At 28.3% G+C, this 20,268-nt stretch overlaps 2 protein-coding genes across 5 annotated transcripts in view; both read left to right on the top strand.

Annotated features, from left to right (window-relative positions):
* The window catches only part of LOC103569097 (V-type proton ATPase 116 kDa subunit a1), a 39,733-nt gene extending 29,514 nt beyond the window's left edge, over window positions 1–10,219 (top strand). For all 4 annotated transcript variants that reach the window (XM_053738968.1, XM_008546211.2, XM_008546209.2 and 1 more), the window contains exons 9-14: window positions 598–811; window positions 897–1,323; window positions 1,450–1,577; window positions 6,093–6,352; window positions 6,510–6,922; window positions 9,597–10,219. In XM_053738968.1, the coding sequence (XP_053594943.1) occupies window positions 598–811; window positions 897–1,323; window positions 1,450–1,577; window positions 6,093–6,352; window positions 6,510–6,922; window positions 9,597–9,702 (1,548 nt within the window). In that variant the 3' untranslated portion in view covers window positions 9,703–10,219. The remainder of the gene's footprint in view (window positions 1–597; window positions 812–896; window positions 1,324–1,449; window positions 1,578–6,092; window positions 6,353–6,509; window positions 6,923–9,596) is intronic.
* A 7,470-nt stretch (window positions 10,220–17,689) lies between these two features.
* Window positions 17,690–20,268, top strand: part of LOC103569098 (aminopeptidase N) — a 48,832-nt gene continuing 46,253 nt past the window's right edge. Inside the window, exon 1 of the mRNA XM_053739472.1 lies at window positions 17,690–17,784. The gene's annotated coding sequence lies outside the window, so the exon portion shown is untranslated. The remainder of the gene's footprint in view (window positions 17,785–20,268) is intronic.

Genomic DNA, 20,268 nt, shown 5'->3' with positions numbered 1-20,268 from the left:
TTCAATCGAAATTCGATGGATTTTAATTGGAGTCCATCAGATTCCATCGAAGTTCGATCGGTTTCAATTGGAGTCCATTAGATTCAATTGAAATTCAATCGGAGTTCATCGAATCCACTTGAAATTAGATTGATTCCAATTGGACTCTACAAGATTCCATCGAAATTCAATTGGTTTCCATTAGAGTCCATCGAATTCCATCAAAATTAGATCGATTTTAATTGGGGTTTATTGAACTCAATCGAAATTCGATCAGTTTCAATTGGAGTTCATTGGATTCACTTAAAATTCGATCAATTTCAATTGGGGTTTATTAAATTCAATCAAAACTTGATCGATTTTAATCCTAGTCTATCAGATTCAATTGAAATTCGATCGGTTTCAATCGGAGTTCATTGGATTCACTTAAAATTAGATCGATTTCAATTGGAGTCTATTGGATCCCATCAGAATTCGATCGATTTCAATTGGAGTCTATTGGATCCCATCAGAATTCGATCGATTCCAATTGAATTTAGTCGAAGCCTATCAGACTCAATCGAAATTATAACAGTCTCAATTGGAGTTTTTAATAATGGTTATATATTAATTTTTTAGCGACTATGCGGGAGTTCAATACCATCATTTTTAAATGTTATTCACACGGATGAAGATCCACCAACTTTCAATAGATCAAACAAATTCACCAAAGGATTTCAAAATTTAATTGATTCGTATGGTGTGGCCTCTTATAGAGAAGCTAATCCGGCACTTTATACAATCGTTACATTTCCATTTTTATTTAGTATTATGTTTGGTGATGCCGGCCATGGTAAGACTTAAAAAAAAACTGCAATAGAAGAAACAATTAATTACAATTAAATTAATTTATAAATTAATCATGTTATTAAATTTAGGTCTAATTTTAACTCTTTTTGGAGCATGGATGGTAATTTGGGAGAAAAAATTATCGGCTAAAAAAACCGACAATGAAATATGGAACATATTTTTTGCTGGTCGTTATATAATTCTTTTAATGGGAATGTTTTCAATTTATACTGGTTTCATTTACAACGATATATTTTCAAAGTCAATGAATATATTTGGATCTAGTTGGAATGTTGAATTTACTGGTAAACAATTGTTGGAAAATAAACATCTTCAACCCGATCCAGCAACAGAAGCGGGATATAAACAAATACCTTATCCATTAGGATTGGATCCAGTATGGGCACTCGCTGAAAACAAAATTATTTTTCTAAATTCGTATAAAATGAAATTATCTATTATTTTCGGTGTTGTTCATATGATTTTTGGTGTTTGTGTGAGCGTTATTAATATTGTGTAAGTTTTATGTAATTTATTATTTTATAGTTATCTGGAGGATTGTTACAGAACATTCTTTGAATATGTGTTATATAAAAATATTATTATGCAATGAATGTTCAAAAATGATTTTTTTTCTTTCAGACACTTTAAAAAATATTCAAGTCTTATTTTGGAGTTTTTACCCCAGCTATTATTCCTTATTCTTCTTTTTGCGTATTTGGCAGCACTTATGGTAATCAAATGGATTTTATACAGTGCATCAGCAAGAGGTAACATAAATTTTATTTTACTTTTGTTTTTCACATAATATTTTAATAACAAATAACTTATAAATTAATATCACTTATATTATAATAACAACACACTGAAGCTAGGAATAATAATACCATAATTGCAGCGGTAATAGAAAGGCAAGAAAAAGAATGGTTATTTAGATACAGATATTCGCTGTTTAGTTGTCAATATCTGACTGACTGACTCTAGTCGCGTCTCTATTCCGTAAGAAAAGGGCATTTGTTTTCTAGATATTCAAATGTTATTAATAGGGCCAGGATTTTAGCTTTGATTTGAAATAACAATTAATAATAAATGCTGTCAAATTTTTTATATTACGGCGAAAATATTAGTCGTATAAAAAAATTTTTCAAATAAAAGTTATTCAAAATTTAATTTTATAAAAAAAATCTCTCTTATAATTTTTTCTTAGGATTAATACGAAAGCCGTAATTACAAAACTAAGATTTTCATGATTAACAAAAATTTGAATCATTCATTATGAATCTTAATTTTGGAATTACGGTGAAAATATTCACCGTATGAAAAAATGTTTATTACAAAAGTTTTAGGAAATTTAATTTTCTAGAAAAAATGTCTCTTATAATTTTTTCTTAGGATTAATACGAAAGCCGTAATTACAAAACTAAGATTTTCATGATTAACAAAAATTTGAATCATTCATTATGAATCTTAATTTTGGAATTACGGTGAAAATATTCACCGTATGAAAAAATGTTTATTACAAAAGTTTTAGGAAATTTAATTTTCTAGAAAAAATGTCTCTTATGATTTTTTTATACGACCAATATTTTTAACGTAATTTCAAAATTAAGATTTTCATAATTAACAAAAATTTGAATCATTCATTATGAATCCCAATTTTCGATTTACGATGGAAATATTGGTCGTATAAAAAAATCATAAGAGACATTTTTTCTAGAAAATTAAATTTCCTACAACTTTTATTCAAAAACTTTTTTTGTAAGACCATTATTTTCGCCGTGATATTAAACGTTTAAACCATTCATTTCAAAATTAATGTAAAAATCTTGTCCTTAGTTATTAAGTTTCACTTTCGTTCCAATATTTGAAGTTTTAAAATAGTAAATTGCGTAATAACCAGTGAACTAAGTAAGTCATTGCACTTAACGAATATTGGGTTGGCCCACGTGTTACACAATATATTTCATTCAATTTATGTCTATAGTAATATTTCGTGAGAACTATAAATTAATATAAAATATACACAACTAATTATAAAAATTCATAAATATGTTAGTGTATATCATCCTAAAATTATTTAACGTCAAAACCTTATTGGCTATAATGATAATAGTGTAGTACATGTAAGGAAGTCATTCAATAATGACTTTGAGAAAGTGTCATTATGAGCTTATTATGCCACGCTGGTGGAAACCTAGAAATCTACATTGCCTTTTTATTTATTATAGTACATTCGTCGATAAACGGCTATTTAAAATTTGCTCTACAAACAGATGAATCATATGATAAAATAGGATAACCACCTGAGTCGATAAATTTGATCTAATTTTAGTCTAATTAGACTGTATTTGTACTAATTGGTCTGTTTTTTAAGTAGATGATCTCTCTTTAAAATTTGATAAAAATTTGAAGCTGTTTTTGATTTAAAAGCGATCAAAAACAGGCTACATAATAATAATACAGTCTGGATAATAACAAAAGAAGTAAAATATCATGAGAAACTAAGTCTGATTTTGATCTAGAGGCGACCAAAACCACACTAAAAATTATTGAAAACAAGTCTGAAAATAGTCTAGATAAGGACTAGTTCAGGCTAAACTCGATTAAATTTCACATGTTTAATAAATACAAATAAATAATAAAATTAAATAAAAATAATTTACAATTTTTATTTGATTTAAAAAAAATCAAATTGTCCGACCCGGACATGCATGCGCTGAATAACAGTATTTTGTGAGCCAAAGGATAAAACAAGCGGGTTTCAGGGTGAAGTTAATTGCTCGAGTTCGAAGTTAATTCGTGTTTCATTCCGTGCCATGAACTATATTCTTCACATTATCTAAGGTGATACTGGAAGTTACAATATTTGGGGTCAGCCGGAATAGACTAATTTTGAACCAATAGTGTGTAGTGGTAAAAAATTAACGCTGATCACCGCGTCGTGTTAAACTGAATCCATTTATAACACCGCTCTTTTTACAGTGTAACTAATATTGTTATAAAATTTGAATAATTTATAAATGCATGAAAACAAAAAAAAATCAATAAGGTTACTTATAAAGGGAGCGAAGTATCAAATTTGAGTTTGATAAGCAAACTTAATAGAAGAGAAGTTCCGTTTTCAAATATCCAGAAGGAAATTTAGGAAAAATTGTTTATAGCCCGATAGCTAATACTTACCCGAGTCAAAATATTAAACGTAAATTGAACGTTGTGGCGATGATCGGCCTATGAAGAAGGAAAGATATCGGGAAAAGATCGCACCAAGCTTTATCGCAAAGTTCTCCAGACTAATTCACAAAAAGATACGTATCCTCCAGGTCTTCCTCGAGAACACAATCTATGGTGCTGTCACCTAAACGAAGAACATTAAATTGAAGACTGACACTGCCATGAGGTTGCCCGATCAAAAATTATTTTATCTATAGATAATTAAATAATCTATCTTAAACACTACGTATCTATTTGCAAATCAGTCTGGAGAACTTAGCGATGATGTTTGGTGCGTTCTTTTCCCGATTTCTTTCCTTCCTCATAGGCCGGTCATCGTCTAAAATGTTCAATTTACGTTCATTACGTTCAATTCACGTTTAAAACGTTGAAAACGTTTAATATACGTTTAATATTTTGACTCGGGTCGACTTTACTGTACTAATTTATTAATATAATGTAGTAAAACAAATAATCGTGTTGTATGCGGATAAATCACGACACTCACGATTATGATTAATGTTAAGGCCGTAACTGCAGTTACGGCTGATGGGCATAACTCTGATCGACTATATTGGAAACTTAGATCAGCCCAATTTATTTAATTACTATTTTTACAATTCAGGGTTTTATATAAGATGATTTATATGAGAGAAAGGGCAAATAAAGGCGTAAAACTAGAACAGAGATAATTGTCCATATTAGTATGTGGCACAGTATCAAGGTCTAATCTATATAGATTCTAACATACAATAGTCTAACGGCTAGTTAGTCTTATATTCTAAGTATTGTACACACAAAAATAATTGAATGCTTGTAGGACATTGTGATGAAATGTATCTTATAGAGCTTCATTAATACAGTAAAATACAAGTTAATTTAGATGCGCAATAAAGATAACTATTTTCTGTATTTAAGCCAATTTGCCTATTCCAAGGATCTTAAAAAAATCGGTCAAAAGTATATAAAATGCTGTTTGTTACATTATATATTAGGGTGTTTTTTTTTTCGACTATTTCTTTTTTTCGGCCCCATCCAAAATTTTATTGTATGTCGGGAAAAAATTCTCTGAAAATTGCAGCCCTTAATATTAATTTTAGAAGTTTCCCTTCGTGGAAAAATTTTCCATTTAAAATACACGTAAATTTCTATAACTCAGCCGCATTTTATGCCATCGAATTGGACTTGGTCGCGATTTACTCAAAATTAAACAATCTACAATAATGTCCATTGTAGTAAAAGTGTAACTTACTGGTGAGTTGATACAGGTCACTGAGGTTGATTTTCACCTAAAATTTTCGTATTTTTGCTGTTATCTCGGAAATAATCGACTTTACAAAAAAAAATGTAAATATCAAATTTGTTGGAAATTTAATTTCTTACAAAAAAAATTCTATGGACCTAATTCCTTAGATCAATATTTTCTGAGATATTGAACTTTAACTCAATAGTGGTATAAAATTTTTATGGTTTATCGAATGAAAAGTTTGAAATTATTGATTTTCCATATATATTACTATATTTAAGGCTAGATATCACTTGTTTAAAATCCAATTTTGGAATTTTTTTTTACGGCAACTGAAAATGTTTTATTTGCTTTGAATATCATTAAAAAAAAAAAAAAAAAAAAAAAGATTTTACATATTTGAGTCCCGGAAAACTTAATATTTCTTTAAGTACCCTCCTCCTTCTCTTTGGTGACCGACCTAATGAACTTTGAAAATTGAACTTTATCAATTTAAACTTTGGCAACTTAGACTTTGGTAAATTTGAACTTTTATCAATGAAACACAAAACCCCTGAAAAAAAGGCACCGTACTATTTCAAGCGTATAAGATTACATAATTTACATTTCCACGCACACAAAACCTGAGCAATAAGGTAAGTTCAAATTTCCAAGTTCGAAGTGTAAAAGTTCAAATATATTAATAACCCTAAATTCAAAAATTTCATGGTGTCCAATAAAATTTTTTTTTTTTAATTTCAATTTTAGTACTTGAAAGTTAAAAAAAATATGTTACAAATTACAATAAATATAATTATTTTGTAATAATATAATTGATAATTATTTTTAGGTACCGATTGGGAGCCTCGTTGTGCTCCATCAGTTTTAATAATATTCATCAACATGATGTTAGGTGGTGGTCAAGGAAAATCCGAAGCTTCGAACGCCGTCAATGGAACCTTGATAAAACCATGTCCAGAATGGATGTATCCAAATCAAGCCATCGTTCAAGATGTATTTAAATATGGAGCACTTCTCTGTGCCCCAGTACTCTTGTTCGGTAAACCATTATATTGGTTAGCTACGAATAAATCATCAAAAAAAAATAAGGTAAAATTAGCATTTTCATAATAAAGATAATAAGTTCGAATAATATATTAGACACCAAGAAGAAAAGTACTCTCTTAAAATGAAGCAGTGAAATTTCACTGCTTCATTTTAAGAGAGTAGGATCACTGTACATGTATTGAATAAAATATTTTTTTAGAACATGGTAGTTGCCTCACAAGATATTGAACTTCAAAGTAACAACTTTCCATCAAATGGTGAAACATCTAATAATGTAAATCACAATCACGGTGGTAACGATGATCACGAAGAGGATACTTTTGGTGAAGTGATGATCCACCAAGCTATACATACTATTGAATATATCCTTTCAACAGTATCACATACTGCATCTTATCTACGACTGTGGGCTTTGTCTTTAGCTCACGGTCAGCTTTCCGAAGTATTATGGGTACAAGTACTCACAAAAGGAATTAAATTTGCACCAGATACAGAATATCTTGGTAGTGTTACTATTTTTCTGGCATTCGGAATGTGGGCGTTCTTTACCGTCGCTATTCTTGTTATGATGGAAGGCCTTTCTGCGTTTCTTCATACGCTTCGACTTCATTGGTAAGTTTCAATCATTTTTTTTTTCTTCAATATTAAAAGTCACGTTTCACATAATTTAAGAAAATGATATATCTCTAAAATCTTTTTATACAATGATTTAATTTATCAGAAATATTATCTAACTGATGTCATAAAGGGAGTTACACTGCATCATAAAATTTACAATTCCTTTTTTGAAGTTTCATAAAATACAATAGCTCGAAAATATATGTATTAAATTTGATATAAACCCGAGCATCAAATAACAAAATCACAAGCGCTCATATAAACGGACGTTTCATGGCGGTCAGAGGTATCAGCTATCAGTATCGATTTATTACAAATTCAGTATACTTATTTTTTTATATAAAATATATAGGAGTTGAATGAAAGATTTCTTTTTTAATAACTTCTTTTTTTTTATATAAAGACATAAAATTATTTTTTTAGATTATAAATTAAACTTTTTCTTCCCTTTGAATTATGGTAATCGTTCCTGTGTCGCCCTAATTACAATATATGAAAATTTTTTAATGCCAAGTTGGTCTAGTAAAATTTAGTACGTTCTCATAAGTAATATACATGATGATGAAAGAAGCTTGTGACCAAATTAATCTTGTATCCCGATGAAAAATGATTCTATATAACTGTATACAGTTATATATGAATTATATACAATTGGATAAAAGTGATACATAATTATATAAAATTTTCATATAATTATATACAATCATATATAATCGTATATAATTCTACATAAAAATGCAAAAAAGAATAATAAAATTATATACAAATGTATATATTTGTATACATTTATATAGAATTGTATATTACAATATATAATTTATACGAATACAATATGTGATTATATGCAAATAAGATATAATTATGTATGATTGTATACAAATAGATCGGGCCATTTTTTCTATTTAATTGTATAAAATCTCCTTTCATCGGGATGCTTGAGCCAGAATTCAAAAAATTCGTGTAAAAATCATACGAGAGTTATATAATAATTATATAGGGTTTTGTCAGATTTTCTAGAAAACCCCTATGGTATTGTTACATTTTAGTACATGAAAAATTTATTCCTGATAAAAAAAGATTTTGTACAATTGTATAAAATTGAATAGAAAAAATGGCCCGATCCAATTGTATACAATCGTACATAATTATATCTTATTTGTATATAACTATATACAATCGTATATATTTTGTATATAATTTTTATATGATTCGTATACAATTTGTATATGATTCTATATAATTGTATACAAATATATACATTTGTATATAACTACACACGGTATTCGTATAGATTATATATAATTATATACGATTGTGTATAATTGTATATAATTATATAAAAAATTAATATAATTATGCATCACCTCTATCCAATCGTATATAATTCATATATAACTGTATACAGTTATATAAAATATTTTTTCATAGGGTTCTTGTTTAAAATGCCATGGCGTCATAGTAAAGCGGGACCATGTTGACTATTTTACGAAAATTGAAATAAATAGGTTATTTTGTCTAAAATACGGAATTTCTGTAAAATACTGTAATTTACAGTGAAATATCGTACTTATTTGACGATACCATACAGTATTTTACGGTATGGTACTATAATTTTTATGAATACCGTAAGTTATCATCAGTATTACAATTTATAGCGTCACCCTAATTTACGACAAATTTTGGTAGTTTACTATAATTCGGATCTGCCGGGAGTATTGTGGGAATGATAACTATACTATTGCAGGAACAATTACCATCATGATATAGGAAGTACTTAAGTATCGTATGGATATAAAACCCATATAGATAGAAATGATTACCATAATTTGTATAGGTTATGATCCTATTATCGGTATTTTAAAAGAACCTGTTTCAATGCGATATGGAAACCATTCCCATAAAATATTTTCATTGTCCCTGTAAAATTCCCTCAATTTAACTGCCATTTTGAGGCAAACTAATTTTTTCAAAACTTATTGTCTTGTTTTTAGAATGTACTGAAAAGTACATAATTAGAAAACTTTGTATAGTTGAAATGATGATACAGTCTATCGTCATGAAAGAGGGTTACATTAAGTACATCTAAAACAACGATATCGATAGTCAATTTGATGAAATTTTTCTCTTCGAGGTGTAACTTCTTTATCGCTGTTAGTTACGAAGAATAAAAAAATACTAGTAATATATGATAGTATATTGTGTTGCACAATGAAATAATACGATTTTAGACGAGACTGAGATTAACTGCCCGATCTGAAGTTTGAAATCGTGTTTTATCCCGTGGCAATTACTTCCATTGAAAGTTAGAGTTCGATTATCTGAAGCCAGTCGAAACGAGACAATTTAAAACCGATAGCATATATTCCAATTCAACTGCCAACTCAGTTCGTTGGAATGATGGCATATGATTACTTTGAGATTTACGATAAACGAACACGTTTCTGACAGAGTTGATATTGTCAGAAACTAATTTGGTGAATAGAAACTAGACGTTTTCTGCCCAAGGGAATAATTTAATGATTTTCAACCCGGTAATTTGTATTGAACTGAAACTAAATCGTTTCGACTGATTAAACAGACATTGATAACTCTGTATTCAAATTAAATTGTGCTTTTTTGTTTTTATTGTTATCATGATTATAATTGATTAAATCATTATGTGATTCAGGGTCGAATTTATGAGCAAATTTTATGAAGGCCATGGACATTTGTTCCAACCATTTTGTTTCAAGAGTATAATAGATACAGCAACAGCGGAAGAAAATGAAGATTAGATACATTCGTCAATTAAGAAAGGCAATAATCGTAAGAATAAACAATAAATATTTGATTTATTATTATTAAAAATTATTTTATTTGATTTATTTTAAAATAAAACCTAGTGCAGCGTTAGATTAATAACATAAAGTTGAAGATAAAATTTACATTTTATTTTTATTTTGAATTTGCATTCAGTCAACTTTTATTGCATGAAACAAATTTTAATTTACGATTCTCGTTTGGATTTAAATCAACATGAAACGTTGAGATAAAAGTCACGTGTAGATAACGAAAAACGTCACAACGCATCAATTTTTTCTTTTCATTTTTTTTATAGTTTACTTTTTGTTTCAATAAATAAAACGTGCTCAAAATGTAAAAATTTAAATCAAAAACAATGAAGAAAAATAATATACATTTGATTGTCAATAAATTATAATTTTTAAAATTTATACAAATACAAAGTTTTATAAAGAATAACAATGCTGTATATTTATATTGTCGATGGAAATAGAAAAATGTAAGATTTTATTTTGCTGTTTATTCATTACCAGATCACTCTATTTACAGTAAAAGCTCATCAGCAATTTTCAGGGGTTTTAAGGGAAAAAATTCATGAAAAAATGAAAGATTTATGCTTTCTCTCGATCTTATTTCTCGGCGCACTTTTTACATGTGTGCGTTACGTATGTGAATCGTCGCTCGTTATAAGCAACGATTGAAATTGTTGTAAAAAGACTAATGATCAGTGACACATTCAATACAACCCTTATGGAAAAAAATTTATCAACACTAATGAGAAACACTAATACTTGAGTTTTTTCGCGTACTAATGGTTTAGTGCCATTAGTGCGTTTAGTTCCATTAGTTCGTTTAGTGCTTTTAATGCGTTTAGTTCCATTAGTACATTTAGTGCTATTAGTAGGTTTAGTGTAATTAGTGTGCTTAATGTCATTAATTTGAATTTTACAATAGAGCCGAACCAACTATTCAGATTACATGAGCACTATTGAAACCTGGTCAACACATCACTTCCAGTAATATTGTAAGATTCACTGATCAGACTACCAATCGTCACTAATAAAACGCTTTTCAATACTAATCACTTCCAACAATGCGGCAAGATTGATTAGTCAGAGTACTAATGGTCACTAATATAATAGTATTCAAAACTAACCACTTCCAATAGTATTTCAAGATCTATTAGTATTCCGACCAATGAACACTGATACAACATTATTCAACATTAATTATGTCCAATCGTGTTGTTAGATTCATTAGCCAGAGTACTAACGAACACTAATAGAACATTATCTAACACTAATCACATCCAATGGTGTTGTAAGAGTCACTACTCAAAGTACTAATGGTCACTGATAGAACAGTATTCAAAACTAACCACTTCCAATAGTATTTCAAGATCCATTAGTACTCTGACTAATGAACACTAATACAATACTATTAACACTAATCACTTCCAATAGTGTTGCAAAATTCATTAATCGAAGTACTAATGAACACTAATACAACACTATTCAACACTAATCACATCCAATGGTGTTGTAAGATTTACTATAGTCAGAGTACTAATGGTCACTAATAGAACAGTATTCAAAACTAACCACTTCCAATAGTATTTCAAGATCCATTAGTACTCTGACTAATGAACACTAATACAATACTATTAACACTAATCACTTTTAATAGTGTTGCAAAATTCATTAGTCGAAGTACCAATGAACACTAATACAACACTATTCAACACTAATCACATCCAATGGTGTTGTAAGATTTACTATAGTCAGAGTACTAATGGTCACTAATATAACAGTATTCAAAACTAACCGCTTCCAATAGTATTTCAAGATCCATTAGTACTCTGACTAATGAACACTAATACAATACTATTAACACTAATCACTTTTAATAGTGTTGCAAAATTCATTAGTCGAAGTACCAATGAACACTAATACAACACTATTCAACACTAATCACATCCAATGGTGTTGTAAGATTTACTATAGTCAGAGTACTAATGGTCACTAATATAACAGTATTCAAAACTAACCGCTTCCAATAGTATTTCAAGATCCATTAGTACTCTGACTAATGAACACTAATACAATACTATTAACACTAATCACTTCCAATAGTGTTGCAAAATTCATTAGTCGAAGTACCAATGAACACTAATATAACACTATTCAACACTAATCACATCCAATGGTGTTGTAAGATTTACTGTAGCCAGAGTACTAATGGTCACTAATAATTACTAATAAAACACTTATCAACACTTATGAAGTTTCAACAGTGTTCATAAGCGTTCATTAATTTTTTTCCATAGGAGAACTCAGAATTATAATGATATGGAATTGTGATTCAATTCAAATACCATGTATTTCCGAAAATTTGTTTTGAACAAAAAGTAAGTGATGCTTATATCAAGTGTTAGGACATGAAATTTTATTATCCAATAAATTGGTATACTTTAAAGTTCTAACGAGTAACACGAGAACGGGCAATTGCTCATAGCGGTATTGTTTATAATGTGCGACCATTGATACATTGTTGCAACAAAGTGTCATTATCAAAGCTTTTTTTACGTGAATGACAACTTGTCATTCAAAAAAATTTTTAAAATACAATTTAAATTTTTTTTCAAAAACCTTCATTAGTTTGTAATAATTGTCGTCTTTAAAAAATCTTAGTATAAAACTTATCAAATTTGAAAACTAATTATACATGAACAAAAAAAAAGAATTTTCAATTAAAATTAGTTTTGCAAATAACGATTAGTTTTAAAATAAATATTGTTTAAAACTAATCAACTTATAAACAATAAAAAAAACCATTTTTGAAATGAAATAAAAAAATATATATTATGATTTTACAGTTCATAACATTTATAACTTGGAAATGGAATCGAATGTGAAAATGAAGTTTGTTTCTTTATAGAAATATTTCCATTTTCTATTTTTAAGTGACGATTTAAACTTGTTTATAATAACTTCAAGTAATTGCTTTAAATTTAAAAGAAAATTTGTAACTGTGTATATCATTACAGAATTTCTAAGAAAAAATGGATATTATAATGAAATAAGATTTTGTATTCAATCATGGGATTTCCAGAGTTTACGACCCTTAATAGAAAACTTTAAGACGACAACGTCACTCCGTTACTCGGATTATATAAGGATAAACTCTCGGCTCTGAAACTGAACTGAAACTAACTACCCCTAAGTTATTTTGCATATCTTACAGTGGCATACATCAAAATGTCATTTTATTCATTTAGAAATTTTCACAACACTATCATTAAAATTGAATAGCATCAAATTTAACAGCATTTGATTATTAATTTTAAAATTTTTTGTTTTTCAATCACCAAGAGTATTTTATTGGATTTAACCCTTTATAGGCCGCTTTGAAAATAAAATTTTTAAATTTTTAAAAATTTATTTTTCGTTATTCTTGAATTCTCAATTTCCATGCATATTATTTTCATTTCTATACAAAATTTTATGTATAAAGATCGCTGGTAAATTTAATCATTGAATACTGAACAATAAGTACACGGAGAAAAAATTAAAGGAACTGTTCTTAGTACGTCTATGAAATATCATCCCATACCGTTATGGCAATGATTACTTGGGATTATGGGATATAGACCCATACTTTTTGGGAAGGTTTCCATAAATATGGTAACAATTCCTATCATTATGGTAACAGTTCCCATATCGCATGTGAAAGAATCATGGTATTGATTACCATACTCATAGGAATAGTTCCCATAAGCAAATAGGAACTAATCCTATAACCACATTGTAACAGTTCCTAAGCGTATATGGTAATGGTTACCATAATATTATGGTAATCATTCCCATAATATTATGGTAACCATTCCCATAATATTATGGTAACCATTACCATAGGTACATAGTAACGATTACCATAATTCCATAGGAACTATTCCGATACCGTATGGGAATTATATCCATAATTATAGGAATGGTTACCATAATATATATGGATGCCGTTCCTATAATCAACATTTCAAAAAAACCAGTTACCATGCAGTATGGGAACCATTCCCATAATATATTGTAACTGTTACTATAATTTTCTCTCCGTGTACAGATATTTGCTGGTATATAAAAGTACATTGTAAAAAATGATTAAAATAATTAAAAATTTTTTTTTGAGTTCGTTTAAATAGTTCTGGTTATTTATAAGGCACATTTTGCTTGTAACAATGAAAAAAAGGCACAAAAATTAAATTATAAAATTTTAAAAATTCAAAAGTGCACGCCCCAAACGCTTATGTTGTATTTTAAAAAGTTAAATTTCAAAAAAGTTTGAATCACCCGCGTTTTTTTCATAAAAATTTCCATGGTTAATATACGGTATTAAAAGTCAACAAAAAAAGTCAGATAAGAAGAACATTTCTAATAAAAATGGCTGCAGTGTGTGTTTGTTTACATGTAAAATTGTCGGTTTTAACAGTAATGACTTATTATAAAAAAAAACGAGAAAGACTACAGTAGTGATTTTCGAAAAGAATCTTCTCTGCATAATTCTGAAGATTGTAAAAAACAAAATTAAGTCATTTCGACAAGTCGGTTTTAAGATAGCCGTACTAAGACCTTTTTTTGAAACACCGACTCATGCGCGTCCACGATAAATTTTTTTTATTTAACTTTTTTTATATTAATACATATCGGACAACTTAAAAAAAGTATCAGGCTTATTCATTAGTAATCCCTCTTTATATTGATGTTTTTTTCATAACGTGTAAGTGTAATGAAAAAATAATATATACAGTTTGATGTGAAGAAATCGCGTGATTTTGACAAGTCGGTTATAAAGCACAGACTCTCCATATGGATCCAACTTACCCCGGTCTATAAATTCGCACTAGTAAACATAATTTTGGCCACAGTGAACAAAAAAATGACAAAAAAAATTATTTTTGAGTTTCATTTTGCCAAGGGGTCAACATGAAATACGAGTCTATTTACCCCCCCCCCCCTTTCCCTTAAATATTTTTTTACAATATCTATTTATCATATTTACCAATTGCCAAACAATTTTGTTATAAAATAAAAAAAATTTTCGAAACACAAAAAAAAAAAATTTTACCGATGCTAAAAATAAAAAATTTATATATATATATTTTTTTTTTAAATATTAAGTAATATCAGCGTGTTTGCATCATGGGTTTCGTACGTCTGTTATTCAATTACTGTAAATTACCGGTCGTTGCACTACACTAGAGGCTAAACCCTCCTCTCGCCCAATACATACACACATAAAGGAGGGACATACGCAATTCACCGACAACTGTGCAAATTACAACCGCCTGCAGCGACGTATTTTCATTTCCATGAAGACCAGAGTATAAGAGAGAGACAGGGTGTTATATCTAATGAAAAAGATTCACCCGCTGTTAATTTATTTTTTATCGGGCTTAAAATATGTAATCTTTAACCTTGAGGTCTTTTTCATTTAACGCTATCACAACTTTATTACTAATACATTATAAGCCTAGTCGAAGATTAAATAATCACACAATAAATATCAACAGCACTACTATTAAAAACATACAATCTTTTTTAAATAATTAAAGTCTTAATAACTAAATTGTTAAATCGGTTTTAAATTTAATCGATATATAAAATGTATATATTTCAATTAAATATATACTATTGAAAATTAATCAAATCCTCAAATTTATTTATCACCCTCATAAATTTACTTTTAAATTTAATTAAAACAAGCCATTGTATACTAATTAATAAATAATAAAAATATGTATAATAAATATATTGATGATCGATGACCGTATAAAATTAAACTATGTTGATATATTTAAATAAACAAATTATTTATATACATTTACATATATTTATGCATATATATTTATTTATGCATTAAAATGTTTTAATCCAGAGACTTAAAATTTATTTTTTTACTGATTTTATTATTAAATAAAATATCATTATTAAAATTCCGTATTTGGTATTAAATATTTTACAAAAAATTTATAATTAAATAAAGAAAATAATTATTTATTAACAACATTTTAATTTTTTCAGGTAATCTATTTAATTATTACCATTTTTCTTTTACAACTGTTTTGAAGTACGGCAGCTAATTTACAGCCAATTAGATCCATGTAGATCTAATTTTGAAGATAAATATAATTTACATTCGTTTAACACATGAGACACGCATGTATTTTTACACGTGCTGATAAAATTTTCATACAAAATTTTCCTTTAAATTTCAATTTAATTATTTAAACTTCAAGTAGAAAATTAAAATTTATGAACAATTAATCACAGTCGAACTCCATTAACTCGGATTCCATTATCTCGGAACTTCCCTCAAACTTGACCCCCGCTATATTTTTATATGTCATGATACATGTGATTTAAAAGTGCACATGAGTAAAATTTACTTTTTAAGAAAGAAGGGGTATTCGTTAACTAGAAAATTTCAAGAAATTTCCGCTCTTTTGTAGATTAACTGTTCGAGTTAATGAAAGTCGAATGTAATTTCATTAAATTTCAATGAAAAATTACAATTTAAAATATCAGCAAAGTCCCTCTACACTGAAAAAAATAATCGGTAGCAGCTACCGATTAGCAATCAGTAGCCGCTACCAGTTATTTCTGTACCAGTTACTGAAATAATCAGTAGCCGCTACCGAATAACTTTCGGTAGCAGCTACTGATGATTTTGGTAGCAGTTACCAATTATTTTGGTAGCCGTTACCGATTGAAATCAGTAACAGCTATCGATTGGTAATCGGTAGCAGCTACCGAAAAATAATCGGTAGTAGCTACCGATTGGCAATTGGTAGCTGCTACCGATTATTTTTTCCAGTGTACTTGAAAATTTAAAAAATTACAAGACGTAACAATTATTATACACTTTTATTAGTTCGAAACACATTAGAAACTGTAAAATTTGGTGTCTTTAATAATATTTTTAATTATTACAGTTTCAAATGTTAATACTTGTACTGTAAGAAATTTGCAGAGTGAACGCGTATTAAATCCGGAGTGAATGCGGAGTAGATGACTTTTTATTCATTTAATCTCCTTGGAGTGAAATTTGCTCCGAAGGCGGTTTATTTTAATATTAAAATTCCGAATCACAGAGAATCTGGATTTAAATACAATTCAGACCATCCCAAAATCACTCCCCTGAAAAGACAAACTCCTATTTTACTCCGGAGTCATTTTTTTTTTAAAACTTCTAAACTCCGAGTGACGAACTGAATTCGGGTTTAAATGAAATCTGTTATACTCCGAATTAATTCCCAATTACAATGTCAAGTTTTTTATACGAATGCCCTGTTTAGCACTAAAGACTGTAATTTTCCTTTTATTCTTTTTTCTTTCAATTATTTTTTTTTAGATCTAATCAAATAACATTTTTTATCAAAAATTGATCTAGCGTTAATTAAACTTTTGTATAATAATTTTTAACTTTGCTTAAAAAATAATAATTGGTTTTGAATTTTACTATTCAATTAAAATTTATCTGACCTTCATACACAATAAAGCATCTTTACGGAAATTGACGTAATTCACATATTCGTGTCAAGAAGATTGCCATAACACACAAGAATCAGCAATCATATTTAATAAAAATAATAAGTTAAGACATGTTTTATAAACTAATAAAATAACTATTAAATAATAAGCGAGTATCATATCAATCTATTAAAGCCAAAGTGAAAAATATTTAAAATGTATTCATAACGGTGTTTATATATAATGAGTCGTCAATAAAATGCTAATTGTATATTACTCGAGAAGAGAGTTCAGGTATCTGATGAGCTTAAGTTTTAACGGACGTAAAGCCGGTTTCGAGTTGATGTCAGTTCTTGTTGATGAGGTGGGTGTTATTTGGCATCCTTGCGCGCGCGCTTCCTAGTTGACTTGTTTTAATCGGCTGGCGCCGGAGTTTACTTCAGTCGTTCAAGCGCGTTCCTCGTTGGACGTACGTTTACAAATTTCATCTAATCCTATCCCAATATTATCAGTACTAGTGTCGTCGCATGGCCAGTTGTATTTATTCAGGTGAGTTTACTATTTTTATTTTATATTACTGCCTTCATTAGAGTTTTTTTCCTGTTAACTGATACTTCAGATCTAACAAGATCTGATTAAATTAGCGTAGATGTAGATATTTTTGGATCGAAAATAAAAAACAAATTTTTTTCTAAAAGGCTCTGAAATTTCGTGTAAAATAAAAATCTTGATATCTTGCAATTTTAAAATTTACATTTCTCAGTTTTAGTCTACATATATCTCGACAAATTTACATATATCTAAATAACAAATAAATTAGATCAATATAGGTCTGAAAAAAAGATAAATTCAGATCTTTTAGATTTAAATTTTTTTCCCGGGTTTTTTTTTAAATTAATCATGTAGTTATATTTTATTATAGATATATAATATATATATATATATTTTGTTCTTATGTATGATTTTGTTCACTAGTTTGAATTGTAAACTACAAGAAAATTCGAATTTAATAGACAAATTTATAAAATCGATGGTTTCTATACCTCGTAAACGTAAAACTTCAGCAACAACCAATAAGATCTTTGTTGTAGAAAATTTAATTGTCGACTAAACTCTTATTTGTTTTTTTACTGCCAGTTTCAGTGTTCTTTTACTGTTATGAATTAACGTAAGTTGTAATAAAAAATGACATTCATAGCTGACATAGATAAAACATTTGAAATCGCTGTAAAAAGCTATTAGGGGCTTTTTAGGAGCAATTGATTTACTAAAAAATACCGCCAATGGGGACCCGATAATTTGAAATGTGACTCAACATTAGACAATTTGAAAATTATCTTCAAATTTTGTATGCTCTAACTGAGAATATATTAAGAACACTTGGAATTGAAATTAAAGACTGAAATTTGGTGGGAATTTCAAATTTAACATAAACAGCGATATTTTTCGCTGTGAAAAAATTCATTTCAAAAAGATTCCCCAAAAGTTCGATATCTGGAACTCTAAATTTGAGACAAATTAGAACTTTAAGTTGAACGTTTTTCTAACTTGTAGGATTTTTTTGGTAAAGAATATAGTTGATTTCGAACTTTATGTGAACGAATTTTCAGCCAGATAATGTCTTTGCAAAAAAATTCAAAAAATGTATTTTTATTTCATTTTTTTTTCCTTTTTTCAAAAATAGTTCCGAAATCTCTTATTTGAAATAGGGGAAGGGGGAAGGTGAGGTAGGAAGGGGTACCCCAAAATTGTCAGTAAAAAAATGGTTATGATTTTTGTTTTATAATAACAATTATTAAAAATTTTTTTTTTCTTTTGTATCGTAATTATGTGGAATGTAATCTGTCTTTATATCAATTACTTATAAAAAAAATTAATTTAATTAAATTTATTTAAAATTCAGAAATTTATTTTTATCACCGTTTTTAGGGAGTACCCCATTTTTCCCGCAATAACGAATTTTTTTTTGAATGACAACTGAAAATTTTTTCTATTTACTTTGAATATCATTAAAAAAAAGATTTAACGGATCTAAGTCCTCAAAAACTTCGTATTTCCTTAACTACTCCATTTGCCCCCCCCCCCCTTCTCTTTATGTAGTTGAAGGCGAAAAAGTCTTTAATATTCGTTTTCCATATTATGTCCAAATAAAGGTCTAAATTAACTGTTTTTTACCATTAAAATTCTAATAGCTCGAAAAAAGTTCAATGCGACGTTTTAATCCGTTTCGAATTTAGAATTTCTACTTGTCGAACGTTTTTGGAATGGGGGTTTTTTTTTACACCTGCTTGAAGGGTGGAAAAAAAAATCTCCACCGGAAATGAATCACCCTACCATATATATTTTCTGAATTTTTTCTCAAAGGGTGGCTAGTGTAAATGAACGTTCATATTTTATTATATTTTCATATAAAGAAATTGAAAACATAAAAAAAGAAAAAAAGTCTAATTCAAGTTTTTGATGCTGTCAGTCAAATTACGATTAAAACATTAATATTATTTGAAAAGTTCAAGTAATAATCAATCATTGAACGTGCTTATTCTCTAGACCAGCCACTCTAAAAGTTATTGTCAAACATTTATACTTTAACACCCTTAAAATTATACAGGGAACAATATTCTAATCAGTGAATATTCACTGCTCAAAATAAAGTTTTCAGTATACTACTGATTCAATCAGTGATATACTTGGGACTGATTCTCAGTGAACTTTCACTGATCAGCAGTATTTTTCACTGATTCATTTTAAAATATCATTTTTTTTTATTTTGGTGCTTTTCCTCATTTCGAAAAAATAAAAAATTAGTAGGAAGCAATAATTTAAAAATAACATAATTTTACGTAATTTTAAATAATAAGTAAAGTTTTGCAACAATTCTTCATATTTTTTATTCATCGAATAACTTAGAGAAAATTTCCAAAAAGTTTTATTATGCAATTCACGGTAAATTCCACAGGAGTGATTACGATCATACTTCACAGATTCCTGAATTATTCTGTGTTCTAGTTTGTCTACAGTTTCTCTATGTCTTTT

This window comes from Microplitis demolitor, chromosome 5 (genome assembly GCF_026212275.2).
Source record: "Microplitis demolitor isolate Queensland-Clemson2020A chromosome 5, iyMicDemo2.1a, whole genome shotgun sequence".
In the NCBI taxonomy this organism is placed as follows: domain Eukaryota; kingdom Metazoa; phylum Arthropoda; class Insecta; order Hymenoptera; family Braconidae; genus Microplitis; species Microplitis demolitor.
Note: the sequence above shows the minus strand (reverse complement) of the source record. Positions and strands in the feature narration are given on the sequence as shown.